The sequence below is a fragment of the Geotrypetes seraphini genome, chromosome 11 (assembly GCF_902459505.1).
Source record: "Geotrypetes seraphini chromosome 11, aGeoSer1.1, whole genome shotgun sequence".
Lineage (NCBI taxonomy): Eukaryota > Metazoa > Chordata > Amphibia > Gymnophiona > Dermophiidae > Geotrypetes > Geotrypetes seraphini.
The window spans coordinates 9146583-9167971 of NC_047094.1; the positions used below are offsets into that span (position 1 = coordinate 9146583).

General features: G+C 43.2%; 1 protein-coding gene across 2 annotated transcripts in view; it reads right to left on the reverse strand.

Annotated features, from left to right (window-relative positions):
• Positions 1-21389, reverse strand: part of DRC3 (dynein regulatory complex subunit 3) — a 70307-nt gene that overhangs the window by 37020 nt on the left and 11898 nt on the right. For both annotated transcript variants that reach the window (XM_033962830.1, XM_033962829.1), the window contains exons 2-6: positions 20237-20416; positions 17042-17158; positions 9026-9192; positions 4969-5115; positions 2398-2517 (exon numbers count right to left, since the gene is read on the reverse strand). In XM_033962830.1, coding sequence (XP_033818721.1) covers positions 2398-2517; positions 4969-5115; positions 9026-9192; positions 17042-17158; positions 20237-20396 — 711 coding nt within the window. In that variant the 5' untranslated portion in view covers positions 20397-20416. The remainder of the gene's footprint in view (positions 1-2397; positions 2518-4968; positions 5116-9025; positions 9193-17041; positions 17159-20236; positions 20417-21389) is intronic.

The following is a 21389-nucleotide window of genomic DNA, read 5'->3' on the forward strand; positions in this document are numbered from 1 at the left end:
GTCTGATTGTGAAGTGTTGATTGCCAATTAGGCACTTATTAAGCCTACTGCTCAATTAAATTAATTAACTTTAGGCGGACTACATTCCTTGGGTTTAGGTCCTTTTAGACGGCTTCCATGGATTGGTTCCCTACACATATGAATACCTAATTGGAATGTTTGAATGTGCTGTCCTATCATCAACTGGAGTTCTTTTTTTTATTTATCATGGATTGTACACTGCTTAGATAACATTGGCGGAAAAGCAGTATATCAAATAGAAATAAATTGTAAACTTTCAGTAGCAAATAAATGCATAAAATATGTTCTGAATTCCCAGCCCTCTCTATTCTCAAATAGGTCGCTACTGGAGCTCTGAGAACCTTGTTCGCTGTTGACCTCTGGTAGCCGACTTTGGCTAGTCTATAACTAGTGAAACTATCCTGCCTGCCTTGGCATTTGCCTTAGATTTGTTCTCTGTTTGGTATTTCTTCTGCCTTCTCCTTCACCTTGTGTCTGGTCCACTCCCTCCTTCCCAAATCCCCTGATTTAACTTTCCGAAGGGAAAAAGAATTGTTATAGGTATGCATGTCCCTGTTCTGTTAGCCCCTTGAGTGGACCCGGATGTGTCACATCTTTTATATCTACTTGATTTTAGGTAATATTACAAACTCAGAAATTCTCTATGCATTGTAAGGTGGATGTATGGAATGGCCTTCAGATGGAGGTGATGCAAACGAAGATGGTATTTGAATTCAAGAAAGCTTGGGGCAAGCACAGAGGATCTCTGAGAGAGAAAGGGAGAGTGATGGTATAGATGGGTAGACTCGCAGATCATAGGTTCTTTATGTGCCTTCATTTTCTCCATTTCTATGTAAGATATTTTGAGTCCCACTAAGACAACTATCCCTTTGTGGTTATTTCTTCCTCGTGAGATTTGCACCAGTGATCAATGCAAAGTTATGCACATAGATATGATTTGCTTATTGCCCCTGCAAAAACTTCAATGTTTTTCCTGCAGATTTTTTTTAAGCAATATAAACAGTGGTACTCTATGGGGCTAAATTTATAAATTGTGTTTTATAGATGAAAAATGGCTATTATAAAATCACACAAGAGAAATACTGTATATGAATGCAAGAATGTATGTGAAGAAAAACACCACAGTGGCATGTAGGCATTCCCCGGGGCATCCATTTTTTAACAAATGCATGTACAGTACATATATATTAAGGGATGATCTAAAAGGATTATCTTTGTATTGTATGAACTATTGAGCCACTCCCATAAGAACATAAGCAGTGCCTCTGCTGGGTCAGACCAGAGGTCCATCATGCCCAGCAGCCCACTCACGCGGCGGCCCGTCAGGTCCAGGAACTGCATATAAATCCTCTATCTATACCCTTCAATCCCCTTTTCCTCCAGGAAAACATCTAATCCTTTCTTGAAACCTAATACCGTACTCTGTCCTACCACGCCCTCTAGAAGTGCATTCCAGATGTCCACCACCTCTGGGTGAAGAAGAACTTCCTAGCATTGGTTCTGAATCTGTCCCCTTTTAATTTATCCAAATGCCCTTTCGTTCTTGTAGTCTTTGAAGGTTTGAAGAATCTGTCTCTCTCCACTTTCTCTATGCCCTTCATGATCTTGTAAGTCTCTATCATGTCCCCTCTAAGCCTCCGCTTTTCCAGGGAAAAGAGCCTCAGTTTCTTCAATCTTTCTCTATCTCTCTCTCTTTCTCTCTCTCTCTCCCTTTCTCTCTCTCTTTCTGTCCCTCTCCACTTTCTCCATGCCCTTCATGATCTTGTAAGTCTCTATCATGTCCCCTCTAAGCCTCCGCTTTTCCAGGGAAAAGAGCCCCAGTTTTTCCTAGTAATATCATTGGTTAAACACGCTGTAGGTGAATAATTATAGGGGCAACTAGCTCTTGGCATTTGGGCGTGGGAATGGCAATATTCTGTAACTCCATGCACAACTCTCTGGAATGCCCCCTTTTGAATTGCACTCTAGGGGTTTCAGGCGTGCAGCGTTAGAGAACAGAGTGAAGATGCACATGCAAAATCTAATTAGTGCCAATTAACTAATAATTAATCATTACCATCAATTTACTGCTAGCTAGTATCTTGTTAGCTAATCAATTTGTGGACGCATCTTTGATCTGCGTGGTGCGTGCAAATTTGGGCACCACCTATACGAAGAATCTGGGAGATAAAGTACATGCACCAATATTCACCTGAACATGCCACCAAATACATATGAATTTCTTGAGCCTTTTGGGTATTTCCCAAAAGCTCTGCATTAAGTGAGCCTCGTGTAAAATACTTAGCTAACTGCAAGTGTCCTTTTTCTCCCATCTATCAGTGAAGAAAGAAGAAATCTGGGTCTGCACTGACCAGAAACATTTCTCTGTCCCTGTACCTTATGTGCCTCCAATTCTCTCTTCTTTTCAAGTTCTTTCTCTAGTTTAATCTGGAGCATTCTTTCATTACGCTTTATGTCATCGATGCTATCCTGATACTTTTCAGCTGCAATTTCTTTCTGGAAATTAAAGGTTAACATTTTTTTCAATTATGATAAAGATACACACTTGATTAACTCACATATTAACATCAAATTTAACATTTCATTAGAAAATTAGTATTCTATAATGTTAAAGTATTATGTAAGAAATATAAATTTATATCATTCTTATTGAATATAATAATCCCCCATCCCTCCCTCCCTCCCAATTCAATAATACATAAAATCATCTTTATTGTGAATTCATTCAAATATTGATATATTATGTAATAATCAGAAATAAAATCCCACCCCTTTTCCCCTCTAATCAAATATCTTATCATGAGAAAAGTTAATCATTCATTACAAAAATCTGTTAACGGTCCCCCAGACTTTCTGAAATTTACTCACATAACCTTTTTGCGTTGCAATGGTGAGTTCCATTTTGTATATATGACATACAGAATTCCACCAGAAATTGTAATTTAACCTGTCATATTTTTTCCAATTGTATGTTATTTGTTGTATTGCTATTCCAGTTAAAATAAACAAAAGTTTGTTGTTACTTGACGAAATTTGACTTCTTGCTCTCATAGTTGTTCCAAATAAAATAGTATCATATGTCAAGGCTACCGGGTTTTCTAACATCCTATTAATTTGAGGCCAAATTGATTTCCAGAATTTCTTTAAGTTTTATATTAGTTTATTTGATACACTTGTTGTAACATACGAAAATGAATAAAGAATTATAAAACAAAAAAAATAAAATATAAAAAAATTTTGATATATCATGCTGCACTTAAATAGAGAAACACAAAGGTTTACCAATTACAAGTTGTGCTAAAAGTACAGTAGAAACTGTAAGCTCTAGAGGAGAGGTTTCCAATCTTTTTGATTGTGTGGACTTGTTATTAATCTCCAAAAAGTTCAAGGATCCCCTGTTCCTCCTCACCATTCTTCTCAGACACCTCTCAACACCAAGCCTGCCTTGCTAGCCCTCCATCTCCCTTCCTGTCTCTTCAGGTCTCTCTCCCCCTCCACCCCCCAACCAGTCCCCATCACTATCTCTCTCTCTCCCCAATCACTCTTTCTCTTCCCTTCCAGGCCGTCACTATCTCTCTCTCTCTTCCCTGCCCAACATCCACTCAGTCCTCAGCAGTCTCTCTCTCCTTACCAGTCAATTAGTCTCCTTCTTTTCCTTCTGCTAGTCTCCACCATTAGTATCACTCCTTCTCCTCACTTACTGAAGCTGGATTGCTGTTCTTAAGTTCTGAAGGCTGGTGTTGGTCCCTGCAATCATGCTTCCAAAGCTGCCTCTGCTCCCTGAGTTATATAAGGGAGTCAGAGAACCAGAATCATTCAGATCCTCTTCCATTGCCAGCCTAGGCCTCTTCAGGCTGAAAGGACTTCACAGGGTTGCAAATCCAAAGATGGGGCACTCAGCTCTACCACCAAGCCCCTTTTGCAGCAAAAGACCTGGTGCATGAGGAGTACAAACTCTAACATAGTAACATAGTAGATGACGGCAGATAAAGACCCAAATGGTCCATCTAGTCTGCCCAACCTGATTCAATTTAAATTTTTTATTTTTTTTATTTTTTCTTCTTAGCTATTTCTGGGCAAGAATCCAAAGCTTTACCCGGTACTGTGCTTGGGTTCCAACTGCCGAAATCTCTGTTAAGACTTACTCCAGCCCATCTACACCCTCCCAGCCATTGAAGCCCTCCCCTGCCCATCCTCCACCAAACGGCCATACACAGACACAGACCGTGCAAGTCTGCCCAGTAACTGGCCTAGTTCAATATTTAATATTATTTTCTGATTCTAAATCTTCTGTGTTCATCCCATGCTTCTTTGAACTCAATCACAGTTTTCTTCTCCACCACCTCTCTTGGGAGCGCATTCCAGGCATCCACCACCCTCTCCGTAAAGTAGAATTTCCTAACATTGCCTTTGAATCTACCACCCCTCAACCTCATATTATATCCTCTGGTTTTACCATTTTCCTTTCTCTGGAAAAGATTTTGTTCTACGTTAATACCCTTCAAGTATTTGAACGTCTGAATCATATCTCCCCTGTCTCTCCTTTCCTCTAGGGTATACATATTCAGGGCTCTAGGGAAAAACTCCCTACAGACCCAGAACCCTAAGCACAATCAGCTAGAAATGGCAACTTTTCACTCTGTGCACTCACTGGGATCAAGATTGGAGGACCCTTTACCTCAGTGCAGATCCTGGCACAATGACAGTCATTCCTCCCAAACACGCTTCCTCTCTAGCAGCAAAAACTCCCTTCGGGTCCACTGTCACACTGATCTATCCCAGGACCATCAATTTGTCTATCCAATGCTCATCTTGTGTGTGGCATGGGCTGATTGTGCTGAGATTAGAATTGTGGCTGCTACTGCTGCTGGGGGCTATGGTGCTGCAGATACTCAGACCGATGACATTTCAGCAAGTTGATAAAAATATACTCATAAATATACTTACTGTGGTTTCATCCAGCATTCTGAAGTCTAAGTACACCAAATCTGGAAGGTGTGCAGCAACTAACATCTTGTAGTCCTCGTTTTCACTGATAGGGTTGCCAGCCAGACTCAGAGTCCGGAGATCCTTGAAGCTCCGAAGGTAGACCAGCTGTATTGGAGATTTAAGAATATGGATTTCCAAAGCACTGGAATGCAAAAGATTACAGCTTTCTTCCCTCCCACCTTCTCATCTCTCTCTATCCCCCTTCAGAAAAAAAAAAAATCAAAATTAAAGAACTAGAAACTAAATAAAATTCCTAACTGGTGCAAAAGATTCACTTGGGTCTAATATAGTAAAGAAGGAAACATTAGTATAATACAAGGGCCTGTCACCAAGCTCAGTTAAGAACATAAGAATAGCCTTATTGGGCCAGACCAATGGTCCATCAAGCCCAGCAGCCCGTTCTCACAGTGGCCAATCCAGGTCCCTAGTACCTGGCCAAAACCCAAGGAGTACCATATATACTCGAATATAAAGCGAGATTTGGGTCCCAGTTTATATTCGGGCCAGCACCCCACTCCCAGAATTACTGCAAGCCGCCACCAGGCTCTGCACCCTGTCCCCCCTCCCTGCCCTGTCCTTGTACCTCCTCTGCCGATCCCTGGTGGTCCAGAGGTGGAGCGGGCAGGAGCGAGCTTTCCATGCTCCTGCCCCGCTGCTAACCCAGTCAGTGGTGGCTGCCACGAGATCAGGTTTCTTTAGCCGCTGAGCTGCACCGAGCAGCAGCGCGCTTTGACGCTGCTGCTCGGCACTAAGCGGCTTCTTGACTGGCTCCCACAAATTCTCGCTGTTGCCAGACTAAATGGGAGCACTGAGAACTGGAAATGTCTTTCCAGTATATGGAATCTCAGGAACTTCCTGTGAGCCGGAAATATGGGCATATGTAAGTATGTCTCTGGCAAATCTGGAGAGGCCGGAAATTCCCCAGGTGCTACTGTAGCTATAACCGAATGCATGGTCCCCATCCGGAATCTGGACATCTTCAGTGCTGCAATGACCAACTTCAGATCCAGGATTGGTCATCCAAGTCTTTCTTGAGCACACTGAAATATATGGAGTAGGTGCCCAAGCCTGATACTTCGGCTGGTATAGGTTCTACAGCCTGAATATCCAGAAGCTGTTTCACTGTTGCTTGGACCCTGACTGCTTTCTCTGGCCAAGCAGACAGAAAGTCTACAAATAAGTCAAGTAGAAGCCAAAAGGATTTGAGCTTGTATCCCTCTCAAATGTCTATATAGTGGTCCAAAAAAAACCTCACCCAAGCCTTCCAATAAGCCGACAACCTTCCTTCAATCTGAGGGGGTTTGGTTACTGAACTGGCACCATTGGGACTTCTTGGAGGCTGCTGCGGGGCATGCACTAGAGGTCTGAGCTCTCCTTGAGTCTCCAAACCTCTGCCGAGATCCTTGAAAAGATCTATGGGCAGAGGACCCCTCCAAGGATTGAGGAAATCATTGAGGACTCCAAAAGGAAATACGATCTGTCCCCCCAGGGGCCCGTGGTCTAACATCTGCAATGACTTCAGACAATGATCTACCACACTGGCCATAAGATCGTCCTGTCCTTTTCCAAAGAGCATTTGGCTCTTGAATAGTAGCCTGCTTAAAGTGGCCTTGGAAGCTGAATCTCCCACCCATTGTCTGATCCAGAGCATTCTACGGACAGAGAATGAATAAGCAGAAACCTTGCTTATACTCCAAAAATATCATATGGAGCATCTGCTACATAATCCACTCCTGTAATTAGTTGCTGGGGATGTGCATCATCCACCACCAATGAGGCTTGAGGCAATCTGGTATGGCAGGTGCGTGCAACAAAAGAAGCTGCAGCCGCTACCTTTAGACCCAAGGCCAAGGCCTCAAATTGCCTTTTGAGGACTAAATGTCTTGTGCATCCTTTAAAATTCCTCTGCCTTCACTAAACAACGAAGTATGGAGGTTTCCGGGGGCTCCAGCTTTAATTTCTACAAGGATTCAGTAATTACCTCTAGCAATGCTTCTGGCTTAAAAAGGAGGCAGACCGTCGAGTCTTCCCTCTGATGCAGGGCTGGGAAATATGATAGAGATGTTTAGACACCTATATGGCACAAATGCACCCAGAGCAGGTGACTTGTTGCAGAGTTCCTTCATTTGAAAGGAAGCTCTGGACTGAGGTGAAAGAGGACAGACTTGGAGGCTATCTAAAGAAATACTTCCGCATGGAAAGGAGGGTGAATTTGTGGAATGACCTCCCATTGGAGGTGGTGGAGATCAAGACTGTATTCGATTTCAAGAACGCTTTGGACAAGTACATAGGATGGCAAAGGTAGAGAAGCGTATAGACAGCGCAACTATGCCCGACACTATGGAGCAGGACCTGCATTTACTGAACAATGATCCAGTACTTGGCAACTGAATTTTAATGCCAAAAAAATGTAAGGTGATGCACTTTGGTAGCGGAAATCCATGTAGAACATACACTCTGAATAGTGAAAATCTAACAAGAACTGTAGCAGAAGGGGATTTGGGAGTAATCATCCGAGAAGATATGAAAGCTGCCAATCAGGTGGAGAAAGCTTCAGCAAAGGCTAGACAAATGCTGGGTTGCATCAGAAGGAGCTTTATCAGCCAAAAGCCTGAAGTTATACTAACGTTATACAGATCCATGGTAAGACCTCACCTGGAGTACAGTTTTGGAGGCCACATTATCTAAAGGACGTGAAGAGAATGGAGAATGGCCACTAGGATGGTCTCAGGACTTAAAGATCTCCCATATGAAGAATGTCTGAGCAGGCTGCGCTTATATTCTCTTGAAGAGCGCAGAAAAAGGGGGGACGTGATAGAAATATTCAAATACATCATGGGCCGCATTGAGGTGGAGGAAGAAATCTTTTTTCTTACAGGTCCTATGGTGACAAGAGGGCATCCGCTAGAGCTCAGAGGGGGAAGATTTCATGGGGACACTAGGAAATACTTCTTCACCGAAAGGGTAATTGATCGATGGAATGGTCTTCCACGTCAGGTAGTCGAGGCCAGTAACACGCTCAACTTCAAGGGACGATGGGACAGACAGGTGGGGTCGCTCCAGAGGAATGCTTAATAGATGGATTCTCGAGGGAGGGAGAGTTCTTAAGTGGGCAGACTTGTTGGGCCGTCGGCCCTTTTCTGCCGTCATACTCTATGTTTCTATATTACAAGGATCGACAGACTGGATAGGCCACAAGATCTTTCTCTGCCTTCATTTTTCGGTTTCTATGTTTCTGAATAACTTCTTTATCTTATTACCCACTTCATTATCACTTTTTGCATAATAATTTTTTCATGTTTATGACCAGACTACAACCAATACCTCTCTAGCCTACAACCTTCCCTTTTTAAATGCCTTACTCCCTCCTTTATTAAGACGTAGCATCGGTTTTAGCGCTGGCAGCGGCGGTAACTTCTCCAACGCTCATAGAATTCCTATAAGCATCAGAGCACTTACCGCCGCTGTCGGCATTAAAACCTGCACCACACATTAGTAAAGGAGGGTGTTAGTTTCTCAAAAAGAAAAATTACAGTGAGTGCTTTATAAGCTCCTACACTCATCCAACAGGGTCTAAGGCAGGGGTGTCCAACCTTTTGGCTTCCCTGGGCCGCATTGGCCAGAAAAAATGTTTCTGGGGCTGCACAAATGCACAAACGCTGCAGCAAGACAGAGGAGGGAGCCAGCAAGACGGTAAACACCCGGGGGCAGCAGAGGAAAACACTGCATCGCTCTCGACCGGGGCTGCACAAAATACTTCATGGGGCCGCAGGTTGGACACCTCTGGTCTAAGGTGTTCAAAAAAATCTCCAAGCTGCTTATTCTAATGAATTGTTGATTCAGTCTCCTGACGAGAGAAATTACCAAAACCCTTAACTTAGGCCATCTGACTCCCCCCAACTGCTCCACAACTTGCTACCATGGTTGCCAAGCCTCAAAGAGAATTTGATCAGATAATGATGAGACCAACAGAAGTTCTTAAGGTACAGAAACACTGATAAAACCAGGTTCTTACACCATTTAAAGATGTTAGATTATTGTTTCCTAACGATAAGACCTGCAGCTTTTTCAGAGCAGTCATATTTTCAATCTGAGAGATTCTGTTGCTGTATAAACTCAGGTCCTCTAAATTAACCAGGGAATCCAGACCTTCAATAATCTCAATATTGTTGAAGGATAAATCTGAAAATTACAATATAAAAAATATAAAAGTCAGAATGGGAATAATTTTTATAATTGTATACATGAAAAAAAATATCTAGTCAATATTCATCCATGGGATTATTATAGGACCTTACCTCGATAATCTTATTTCTAGTAAAAAGGCATACGAGTCTTCTCCTTTACTCGCAAGTTTGTGGAAGGCATCAACTACCTTTTTCCCTCTGCTCCACCTCCTGTTTCTCTGGGCTGTGCCCCAGCATCTTCAGTTTGTATCAAAGCAGTTGACCATTCCTACATAAGGAGAAATAAAGAGGCGAGATAACGAGGTACTCCGAGACAATTCTGTTCTGCAACAAGTCAAAGGCAACAATCAATGCCAATAAAATTATAATTGAAAACAATGTAGAAACAAACAAGCCACCTACCTGAATACAACTAGTACTAACACTTAAGTAGCTTTCAAGTCTCTCACTTTTCTCATTGAAACAGAGAGATCAATCAGTACTCTTCGGATCTATCTGACAACAGACATCTAACTCTGGAAATGCATATATGGCTGAGACAGCAAGTAGGCTAAAGAAATCTGACAAGGCAGGTGTCAAGACTCATATGCCTTTCTACTAGAAAGAAGATTATCGAGGTAAGAACCTAATCTTCCCTTCCAGTGCAAAAGGTATACGAGTCTTGACCAGTGAGATGTACCAAAGCAATCCCCTAATTTAATCTTCAGTTTATATACCGGGTTATCTCCCGAAGGAACTCGACTCGGTTCACAATTGATTAAAATTAGAATGACATAAAAGTAGGCCTGAGAGAGAGAGAGAGAGTGCTATTGGTGAATCATTTCCAGAAGCAGCATTGGTAATTAAAATTGAAGGTGTAAAGTTAAAAAACCTAAAGGAATAAAATATACTATTACTACAGCACTTCAGCAGGTAAGCTTTTAAGATATTATGTAAACAACTGAGTTTTTAGATCTTTCCGGAATTGTTGTAACTGACCTATCAATCTGAAGATTAGATTAGATTAGACTTCCGGGCTCAAATCTTTGGCTGAAGAATCTAGAGACTTTTCTGTGGACTGTCAAAGCCATCAAATGAAAAGTCAGACACCCCCATCAATGCAAAATGCCGTTGAAGGCCCTCTGAGACATGGACCACTCCCCCGGTTTTAGGATCTGCCAGCTGAGATAGTTGACCTGCACATTGTTCACTTCCACCATGTGCACTGTTGATAGAGCTTGCAGGTGGACTTCCACCCAACAAAACAATAACTGGGCCTCCAGTTTCAACAGAGCACTCTTAGTGCTTCCCTGCCTGTTGACATAGGTCACCGTTGTGGCATTGTCCAGAAAAACTCAAAACGCTTTGCCTTCCAGGGTGTTCTCCAACATCTGTAGTGCCAAATGAATGGCTCACAGCTCAAGAGGTTGATAGACAACCCACTCCCCCAGCTGTAAAGGCTGGCATCTGTCGTCAGGACCACCCAAGAGGAGAAGTGGAGCAACAAGCCCTTTTCCAGCAACTCCAGCCGGAGCCACAAACACAAAAACTTTGACATGCTTCCACCATCCAGATTAGCGGTTTTTGTAGGGAATCTGCCTGAAGAGACAAGCAGGACAATAGTGCATCTTGGAGAGGCTGTAGATGAACTTTCGCCCATGGAACAACCTCTGTGGACACCACCATCGACCCCCAGAATCTGCATATAGTGCCAAGCCACGGGAGCTAGCATCACAAGAATTTTCATAATCTGGTGTCTTAATTTCAGTTTGTGTGTCTCTGGCAGAAAAACATGGCCTTCCACCATGTTGAAGCAAGTGATTCTTCTGAAAGTTGATAATCCAACCAAGGTCTTGCGGCAGTTGGACAACTTGAGCTACTGCTTTCTCTCCCTTGTGCTTGAACTGAGCTCTAATCAGCTAGTCATCCAAGTACGGATGTACCTGGATCCCTGCCTTGCAGGTGTACTGCGACATCAACCATCATTTTGGTAAAGGTGTGAGGCACCACTGAATGGGAGTGCTGAGAACTGGAAATGTCTTTTCAGTACATGGAATCTCAGGAACTTCCTGTGAGCAAGGAATATGGGAGTATATAAGTAAGCCTCTGTCAGATCTAGAGAGGCCAGAATTTATCTCGGTGCCACTGAAGCTATGACTGAATGCACGGTCTTCATTCAGAATTATGGCACCTTCAGAACTGCATTGCCCGACTTCAGATTCAAGACTGGTCTTCAGTCGTCTGAGTCTTTCTTGATGAAATATATAAAGTATCTGCCCAAGCCTGATTCTTTGGCTAGTATTGGTACTAAGGCCTGAGTATCCAGAAGCCGTTTCACCATTGCTTGGATTCTGATCACTTTCTCTGGCCCAACAGCCAGAGAGTCTACAAATAAGTCTAATAGAGAGGACAAAAGAATTTGAGCTTGTATCCCTCTTGAATGAGCCTCACAATAAGCTGACAACCTCCCTCTAATCTGATGGGGTTCAGCTACCAACTTGTTGACATTGGGACTTCTTGGAGGCTGCTATAAGGCACCTGAGGTCTGAGCTCTCTTTGAGTCTCTAAACCTCTGCTAAAGTCCTTGAAATAATTTACAGACAGAAGACCCTGCTGAGGACTGGCGAAAACATTGAGAGTTCTGAAAGGAACTATAACCTGATCCCCCAGGGGCACGTGGTTGCTGTCCAGCAAAGATTTTGGCCGCCGATCTGTCATATTGGCCATAAAATTGTTCAATCCTTTTCCAAAGAGCATTTGATCCTTGAACAGAAGTCTGCCCAAAGTGGCCATGGAAGCCAAATTGGATTTGAACGCTTATCCAATTTCTAAGCGAGTTTACAATATATTAAAAAAACCCAAAACCAGAGCATGAACATAATAAAAATGCCATTAACAATACCATTAGCAATACCATTAGCCATTAACAATACCATTAGCAACCAACAACAGTAAGAGGTAATCCCACCATCTACGCATCTACGACGCGATGGTGGGAGTAAACCGGTTATGAACGGGAGAGGGTGCCTTGATAAAGCCCTAGAGTTGTATGGGCGAAACATGTTGGTGGCTGATGTTTCTACCCTCCCGGCTAGCGTCAAATCCATAAGCTAAGTACTTTTAGTATTTCTACAAAAAAAAAATTTTTTTTTTCCCCCCACAAAAACTGATGTTATATATACGGGTCCAATGACGAATGGGAGCATAAAGCCCCACACAATGAAATGATTTGAGTGTGTGGTGGCCCGCTGAGGACCTTAAATAGAACAATGAAGTTATTCTGAAAGAAGTTTTGTAAGCAGTGGGATTACCTCTTACTGTTGTTGGTTGCTATATGTGAATGTTCTTCTTTCAAAAGTAATTATTAATGTGCCTAGAGTTTCATTCTATTAACAATACCATTAACACATACAGAAAGAAAACAGTTACAAAGAAACATCAACTAATACTTGGCATATTAAAAGGGAACAAATGAGACAGACAGACGGGAGACAAAAGGAAATAGGGTTAGAAATACAATTTGGATAGGAACGAAAGCCAAATAAGGAAAAAAACAAAAGGAAAGAGGTCATTGCTGCTTAATTCCTTAAGGGAGCCGGCCAGACCGTGGGCTGCAGAATAGTACCTGGGAGGCCGCAAGTTTGAGACCTCTGCCCTATGCTCCCACACACCCTCACATGCTCCATAGCATGTGGCGCACGGACGCTGGCCATCCACTGCAAATCTGGCATGAATCCACATTAAAACAGCCTGAGGAATCTATCTGGAATGATTTTAAGCAAAATGAAATCAGGAAATCCAAAATGGCTGTAGTGGCAGAATTTTGGCACCAAAAAAGACCTGGGAGAGCTAAATAAAAGGACAAAAATTTCAACAAAGAGGTTTTTAGAGGTGGGGACACAAATGCCAGTCCCATGAACCTTTAAATTTTCAATTTGTAGGTCACGCTGATGTCTCCCATAGGCTAAACTAGCCTGTATTTACTGTTGTGTTGGTGCTGTGCCTGCTTCAGCTGAAATTGCAGCTGGACAATGGAGAAATGAAGAAAGCTGCCTCAGACAAACATGAAATTTCACTCTAAAAGCTTGTTTCTTCAGGCTGCCAGTCAGACCCTGAATGAGCCTGAGACCTCAGACACCCCTAGCTCTTTAGGGGGGTGGTGGAATGCAATCAGCAACTACTAAAGCTCTCAGGATCTTTAAAGGGACACACAGCCTGTGCTCAAGCTCCAGCACAAGCCAGGAGTGAGCCGGGCTCCTACATGAATGGTCCCTGAGCCACAAAGTGCTAGGCCAGGCTGGCCAGAGGGTTCCCTGTACAAGGGTTTTGAACACAGAGTCTGTGTCTTCTCCCAGGTAGCGCTGTCCCAGTCGAACTGGGAACTTCTGAAGCACCACAAGCCTCTCAGTTCAGATGAAGACCAGAAAATAAAAAATCTAAATCAGAGCAGATCAGAAAGACACCTTCCAACTCGCAAGTAGAAGGAAAAACTGAAGGAGCTGGGGCACAGCTCAGAGATGCAGGAGGTGGAGCTGAGAAAAAAAGGCAGGTGATGCCTTCTATAAACTCTCAAGTAAAGGAGAATAACCCACCAGTCAATACTCATATGCCTTTTGCACTAGAACAACAATTGGTGCTTTTTAAACATTGACCACCTCTGGCTGAATTAGGTCCTGTCCAGGCACCAGCACTGAATATTCAGGCTGAAAGGGATTTTATCCAGGTGTTGGCCAATATTCAGCCAGAAAATTTATAAGACACTTATATGGCTCCTGTCTGAATATCAATTGGCATCCACATAGCTATCAGGGGTAACCCTGACCCCCATATCATACAAGTTCCACCCCCAGACTTCACCATTAATACAGAGTCCCTCCTGAGTCTAATTCCACCTCCCATAGGGTTACCAGACATTTGGATTTATCCGGACATGTCCTCTTTTTGAGGACATGTCCGAGGGTCCGAACGGCTTTTCAAAACCCAGCACTTTGTCCAGGTTTTGAGAAGCTGTGTTGGGCAGTTAGTTCGCGCATACGGGGACGTCACGTGATGACATCATGCGCATGTAGCGTCCGTGCACGCATGGACTTCCTCCCTGCCTGACAAGAGCAGACAGCGTGGGGTGGGGCTAGGGTGGGCAGAACTAGGCGGGGCTAGGGGGTCTGGATTTTCCGAATGGAAAATCTGGCAATCCTACCCTCCCATGTCCAAGTAGACCCCTCCCTAAGCCTACCTTAAGCTCCCTAGTAGTCCAGTGGGTCACTGGGGCAGGAGAAAACCCCACTCCTTGTGCTCCAAGTGGCTACATCTGTAAAATGGTGGCTGCGACTCTAGTGATAGCCTTGCAGAACTACTGCTAGAAATCAGCTGTCCATCAATAAAAGTACCTCAAGCCTACCATTAGAGTTGCTTGGACATGGTTGGGGGGTGGGGAATCAGAATCCAGAAGGAGTCCAGTACTGGTGGCAGGGTCCAGGGAAGGACTACTACTACTACTACTACTTATCATTTCTATAGCACTGCAAGATGTACACAGCACTGTACATTAAACATGTAAGAGACAATCCCTGCTGTGGGAGTTTGGGAGTGAGGGCGGCAGATGTAAGGGATGAAGGTCAGCCCTGATGGCTTAATGTGCCAGCTGATCTTCAGTATCTGCACCCACATAACACAATAACCAAAATTAGGACTGCTATTCATTTGGTCCTATTTGGTTGCTTAACAAAACAAGCAGCACATGCAAAATTGCCGGCTTATCCCCCAACTCCACCTCCGGACTGCCGCGCTCTGACCTACTTTATAAATAGCTAGTTAGTGACGATATTCAGTGGCACTGCAGTTAAGTGCTACCAAATATGGTGGCCTGCCCACAGACTTCGATGTGCATTTGTCTCTGTGCATGGACTTTTCTAAATTTAGACATGTACCTTCCGTTTGAAAATTATCCCACGAGATCTATGTTCTCCCATTGCATCTGCTCTTTGTGCCACACCAATATTCTGTGTAAAATTACATACAGATGCTCCAATTTTCAAAAGTATGTGTGTAAATAAAAAGAAAAACCACCCCTATCTATCGCCACCCTCAGGAACACCTCAAGCAGTGGCTAAATTTATATATACTGTAGACTGTACGTGCATAACTTTACATGTATATCAGGTGCATGGTTAATTTACAGGCCATTTCTGCAGATAATTCACTGATTTACCTGTGGAGATGCCTTTGCAACATTTTCCTTTATGAGTTTGATGTTATAACAGAGCTTAATAAAGTGGGCCCCCCATAACTAGCCCCAGTAACACACAAATCCTCTTGCACAAACTTACATCTGTTCCGAAGAAGGAGTAAAGATATGGTCAGTGGTGTAGTAGAGGGGGAGAGAACCGCCCCGAGTGCCATCTTGGTGGGGGCACCAGCACATCTCCTCCCTGCTGCATCCCACTCCTCCGCCACCATGCACATGCCATCAATTCCCTACTATCCTACCTCTAGCTCTTTGCTGGCAAGCAGCAGGACCAACCTGCCTCAGCGCTTCCCTCTGATGTTACCTCCGGGTCCCGCGTCTAAGAAGTGACGTCAGAGAGAGAGCCGACGCTGGCACAGGCAGCAAGTTAAAGCTGCTGCTCACGCTGGGGAGCTAAACAGGTACAGGAGAAGGGGAGTGGGGGTAGTGGAGAAGAGGGCGAGGGGGTGCCACTGTCCTGGGCGCCTCCCACCCTCATTAAGCCACTGGGTATGGTGTATTCTCCGCTCATACTCAGCTATTTTATAATACACTTAGAGGGGCATAATCGAAAGGAACGTCTAAGTCCGTTTTTGTTCAAGTCGCAAGTCGTCCAAAGTAAACAAAAATAGTTTAGGACATTTTCGAAAAATACGTCCAAATTATTTTTCATTTCGAAAATCGCCTAACTATCCTGCTGATCTGATCGTCCAAGCCGCTTAATCGTCCATCTTTATACACATTTTCGGCCAACTTTTCGGCCAAGTCAAAAATGCCTAGAACAAGCCCTGTTGGATGTGGGAGGGATCTGCAAAGTGATGGACTGAACACCCAGACGTGGCATCTAAATAGTGGGGTACCTTACAGGGCACTGCTGTGAACTTCACAAAAAGGGTGCCATATCTTCATCTCATTACAGCTTCCTTATAGGTCATGGTGAGCCTCCCAAACCACCTCCAGAATCCCCTAGACCCACTTATCTACCACCCCAATAGCCCTAATGGCTGCAGGAGCTACTTATATGCCAGTAAAAAAGGGTTTGGGGGGTTTAAGACGCCTCTGTGCAGCACGACTAGGCTTTCCTCTGCCAGGCTGCCAGGTGATGATGGTTGAATTTTAAAGGTATGATTTTTATGGGGTGGAATGGGGGGGGGGTCGATGATCTGGGGTATGTGGGGGTCTGTTTAATGTGTTTGCAGTGCTTATCTGGTGACTTCAGGTGGGTTTTTGTGACTTAGACCATGTTTTACATGGTCTAAGTCACAACATCCAAGTTCTGTCAATCCTGTGCTGTATAACTTTCAGTTATACAAGCAGTACGACTAAGTCTAAGTCTGCCCACGTACCGCCCTCGACACTCCTCCTGAAATGCCCCATTTAGCTATGGTCGTTCAGCGGCACTATGAAGGCCTAGGTCATTTAGAAATACGTCCAAAACCCTGTTTGATTATCGGCACTTGGACGTCTTTCGTTTATGATTGTCCAAGTGCCGACTTAGGCCGGTTTTTGGACGTTTTTCTCTTTTGATTATGAGCCCCATACTGTATACACCGCGTAACCCTGTCTCAACTCTGCTTAAACTATACTTGTGCTGTCCACAAACCTGCAGAATCTTTGAGAAATGACATCAATCTAATCTTACCAAGCCAAACTAGATTCACCAGCATATCCAGTCCTTCCATTTTCTCTATTATGTTGTTGTCCAGCTGCAGTTTGGTCAAATTTATAAGCTGCCAGAGGTTATCAATCTTCAGGATATCTAAGAACACAAAATATATTGCAGTTTAATGAACTGCAGTCAGAAATTCAGCACACAGGATACCGGAGGAGTCAAATGCTTAGAGCAGGCTGAGAGCAGTGTTTGAATCCCTTGTCACCTTGGGCAAGTCACTTAACCCTCTGTTACCTCAGATACAAATTCAGACTGTGAACCCAGCAAGAAAATACCTACAGCACTTGGATGTAACTGGCCTTGACAAGGTGTGAGCTAAATCCAAATCCTCTTATGACCTGAAGGACCTTAGCTTTCAGTGCATCACTGGTGATTTAAAGTCACCCTGAAAACTGTCATGAGCAGTACTTTTCCTGATTTGATTTCTCTTTGGAATGAAGAAGCCAAGGTGATATTTCAGTCTGCCTCATGCTGGTGCACATTGTTAATCAACACAGTTGAGCCGAATCACCAGTATGAGAACGACAGCACTGCGTTCAGCAGTACTTTAATTACATGTGCTAGAAGACACTGACCTTTACCTTAACTAGCAGCTCATTAGCACAGGTGTCGCAGCACCAGCTTTTCAAATGTCAAAGCTGGTTTATACAGGCGGATATGCCAACAAGAGCCAGAAGGTTTTATGTAGGCTCAAATCTGGCTTATACCTTTCATACAGACATTTGGAAGTAGTGCCTCAAAATAGATGAGGTTCAGTGGGACAACATCTGCCCATATCTTCAGGGAATCTTTTCATGACACGATCTTCATGTCTCCAAACTAGTGCTGGATTTTGGGTTTTCTTGCAGTTTTCCAGGGTAATTACTGAGAACCAATAAATCTACTCTTCATTTTTGCTACTATGTTACTGCGACCATGCGGTTCAAGGTAGAGGTCTGCACGGGAACGGGGATCACAGGAATTCCCCCCTAACCCATGGGACTCCCACGGGGACCCCTCTCTGGCCCATGGGACTCCCACGGGGACCCCCCTCTAGCCAACGGGACTCCAATGGGAATGGAAGGCTTTGGAAGCAGGGTTCGTTCATATAATATAATGGACACGTCAGCCTTAGTAAAAGAGGGGGTTTATAAGTTAATTACCTGCTTAGTTTTTCACAGTTGCAACATAAATATGGTTTAAATAAGTCGCAAAGTTTTAAATGGCTGCAGCTGAAGCAGGCTATTCAGGAGGGTTCCCTGAATGGAAAGAGCTTAATGCTCAGTATAGTTTGGAATTCTTATGCTTTCAGGGGGATTTCTTGGGACACCAAGCCGCGCAGTGGTATAAATTGTTATATGGATACTTGAATAAGAAGCAAAAAACTGGTCTTAGAGATATTTGGAGCATTGAGATCAAGCACCAAATTTCTGCTTCTCAATGGCCACGACTTTGGTCTTGGAGATTAAAAAGTACAAGGTCAGCATCTATGAGACAAACTTGGTTCTTTTTGTTGCATAGAGCTTTTTGGACCCCAGTTCGTTTACAAAAGTTGGATAGCTCTAGGTCTAATAGATGCTGGCATTGTAATTTAGATGCTGGGACTCTAGATCATTTACTTTTTTTCTGTCCTTGTATTATGCCTTTTGGAAGTCAATTTGGTCCCAAATTAATTCATTGTAGAAAATCATGTTGCCCTATCCTATGATACAATTTTATTTGGAACGTCTATGAGATTAAAGAGCCAAATTTCAGCAAATAATAATAAACTTCTTTTAATAATGATGGGAGTTGCCATTCAGCATATTAGCAGGAATTGGAAAGATTATACTAGACTCAATTACACCTTTTGGTGGAATTCAATGTGTCATATCTATAAAATGGAAAGAATAATTGCTATACAGAAGGGGAATTATAATAACTTTAAAAAGATTTGGGGGCCATTGATTGCATATTCTAATGATTAGACACCTTAGACACCTTTCTATGTATAAGAGTATAATTAGTGTGGGTTGGGGATGTATGATGTGTGATTTATTTGAATCATTCCTATTGGAAGGGATGGGCGAGGGTGGGGGTTCTTTTATGTACTTATGAATATATTAGATAAGATTGTCAAATGATTTGTATGAGTTCTATGATATAATATTATATACTTGTTGTAAGAAATGAAAATGAATAAAGAATTGGAAAAAAAAAATAATTACCTGAACAGAAAACAAAAAAAGGGTTCCACCAAAGAGATTCCACAAGGAAAACAGCAGTGCAAACACAAAAGAAACTGTGGAATTGATGATCCTGTCAGAAGTAATTGCTGCTTTTTATGGGGACGGGCAGGGATGGAGGTAATTCCATGCGGGGATGGGTGGGGATGGAGAGGATCCTGGCAGGGACGGGTGGGGACGGAGAGGATCCGGGTGGGGATGGGTGGGATTTCTGTCCCCATGCAACTCTCTAGTTCAAGGTATGAGTAAATGACCCTTAGTCTTCTTATTTTCCTAATTTTTCAGGATGAGAAATTCCCCACAGGGGCATAGCCACGGACGAGCCTAGATTTGCCTGGCCCACCCAGTCTGGGCACAGGCCCGTCCATCCAGCAGCCTCATGCTGCTGGCAGCTGACCTGGAAGCCTTCCCTCTGATGTGTTTGTATTTTGCATCAGAGGGAAGGCTTCCAGGTTATCTGCTGGCAGTGTAAACGACCCGCTGCTGATGGCCTGAAGAGGGAAGGGAAGGGGAATGGGGGACTTGCATACCGCCTTTTTGTGGCTTTGGCATTCAAAGCTGCAGGCACTGGAGGACTGAGTGACTTGCCCAGGGTCACAAGGAGCAGCACTGGGATTTGATCTCACAAACTCTGGGTATAGTGGCAGCAGCTCTACCAGTGGGAGGCTGAATGGACTGGGGGGTTGGCAAGGGAGGGAAAGAGAGGCTGAACAGGCTGGGGGGTTGGCAAGGGAGGGAAAGAGAGAGGCTGAACGAGCTGGGGGGGTGGCAAGGGAGGGAAAGAGAGAGGCCCGCCCAAAATTGGTTGGCTGGTTACGTCACTGATTCACCAGAATATTTTGAAGCAAGGGTCAATAAAAAGTGATTATGATAACCAAGTGTTCTGTGGGATTTTCAGAAGTGCTCAAGGGCAAGAGGTACTTCAGATCATTTAAACCTGCAGAGTTTATCACCCACTTACTTCTGAAGTCAAGCCGTAGACTCAGGACATCTTTAAAGTCAATCCCCTCTGCTTTGGCAATGCGCCCTGCCTCATCCTTTGGACCTTGCTCCTCTATGGCCTTTTGGAGCATGTCTTCATCAATTACACTTGGCTCTATTGAGCCATATAGTCGACTCATTTTCAAACAAGAGATGTTCCCTTAAAGAAAAAAATTCAGATATAAAAAAAAATCCAAGGCTTTGGCCAGCTTTCTAAATTTCACACAGCCAGTGATTTCATCTGACACTGACATGGAAACACCTTGAAAAGATCTAAATGGAAAAAATTAGCAACTGTATCATTATAGTCACTAGGTAATGTTTTGCTTTGATTTCTCTATCTGTTTAATCATGCAAAGTGCAATCAAGTTTCAAGTTTCAAGTTTATTTAGTTTTAATATACCGACCATCAAATAAATATCTGGCCGGTGTACATTACAATAAAAATATAAATAAAATAGGGAAGGGGAGTTAAAATATTCTACGTTTAGAGGTACAAATAGTGTATATTAAAACATAGACTAGACAAACTTGATTGTGAGGGAAGAGGTTTATGGAAGGGTAAAGTTACAATATTGAGAGAAAAGGGAGAAAGAGGGGATGGGAAAACAACATTTGGGTAGGGAAAAGTCGTTAAAATAAATTTGTGGTGTTAAACGATTGAAGATGACTGAGAGATAGATACTAAACAGAAATAAATGCATCACGGAATAGGAAAGTCTTTAAGCCTGTTTTAAATTTATCTAGTTGTTGTTCATCAAGAAGAGATTGTGGTAAAGAATTCCATAGCATTGGGGCAGTAACAGAGAAATTTATTTTCCGTGTGTAATAAAAGCTTTTAATGGAGGGGATCAGAAGAAGATTTTGATTTGTGGATCTTAAGGTACGAGATGAACATTGAGGGATGAGAAGTTTATGTAGAAATGAAGGCAGATGGGAGGATTTTATTTTGAAGGTCAGGAGAATAATTTTGTAAGTAATTCGATGGGCCACAGGAAGCCAGTGGGCATCTTTCAGGATTGGGGTGACATGATCATATTTTCCTAATTTATAAATGAATTTTATTGCTGTATTTTGAATCAATTGAAGACGTCGGATTTCTTTTTGTGGAAGACCGTTAAAGAGGGAATTAC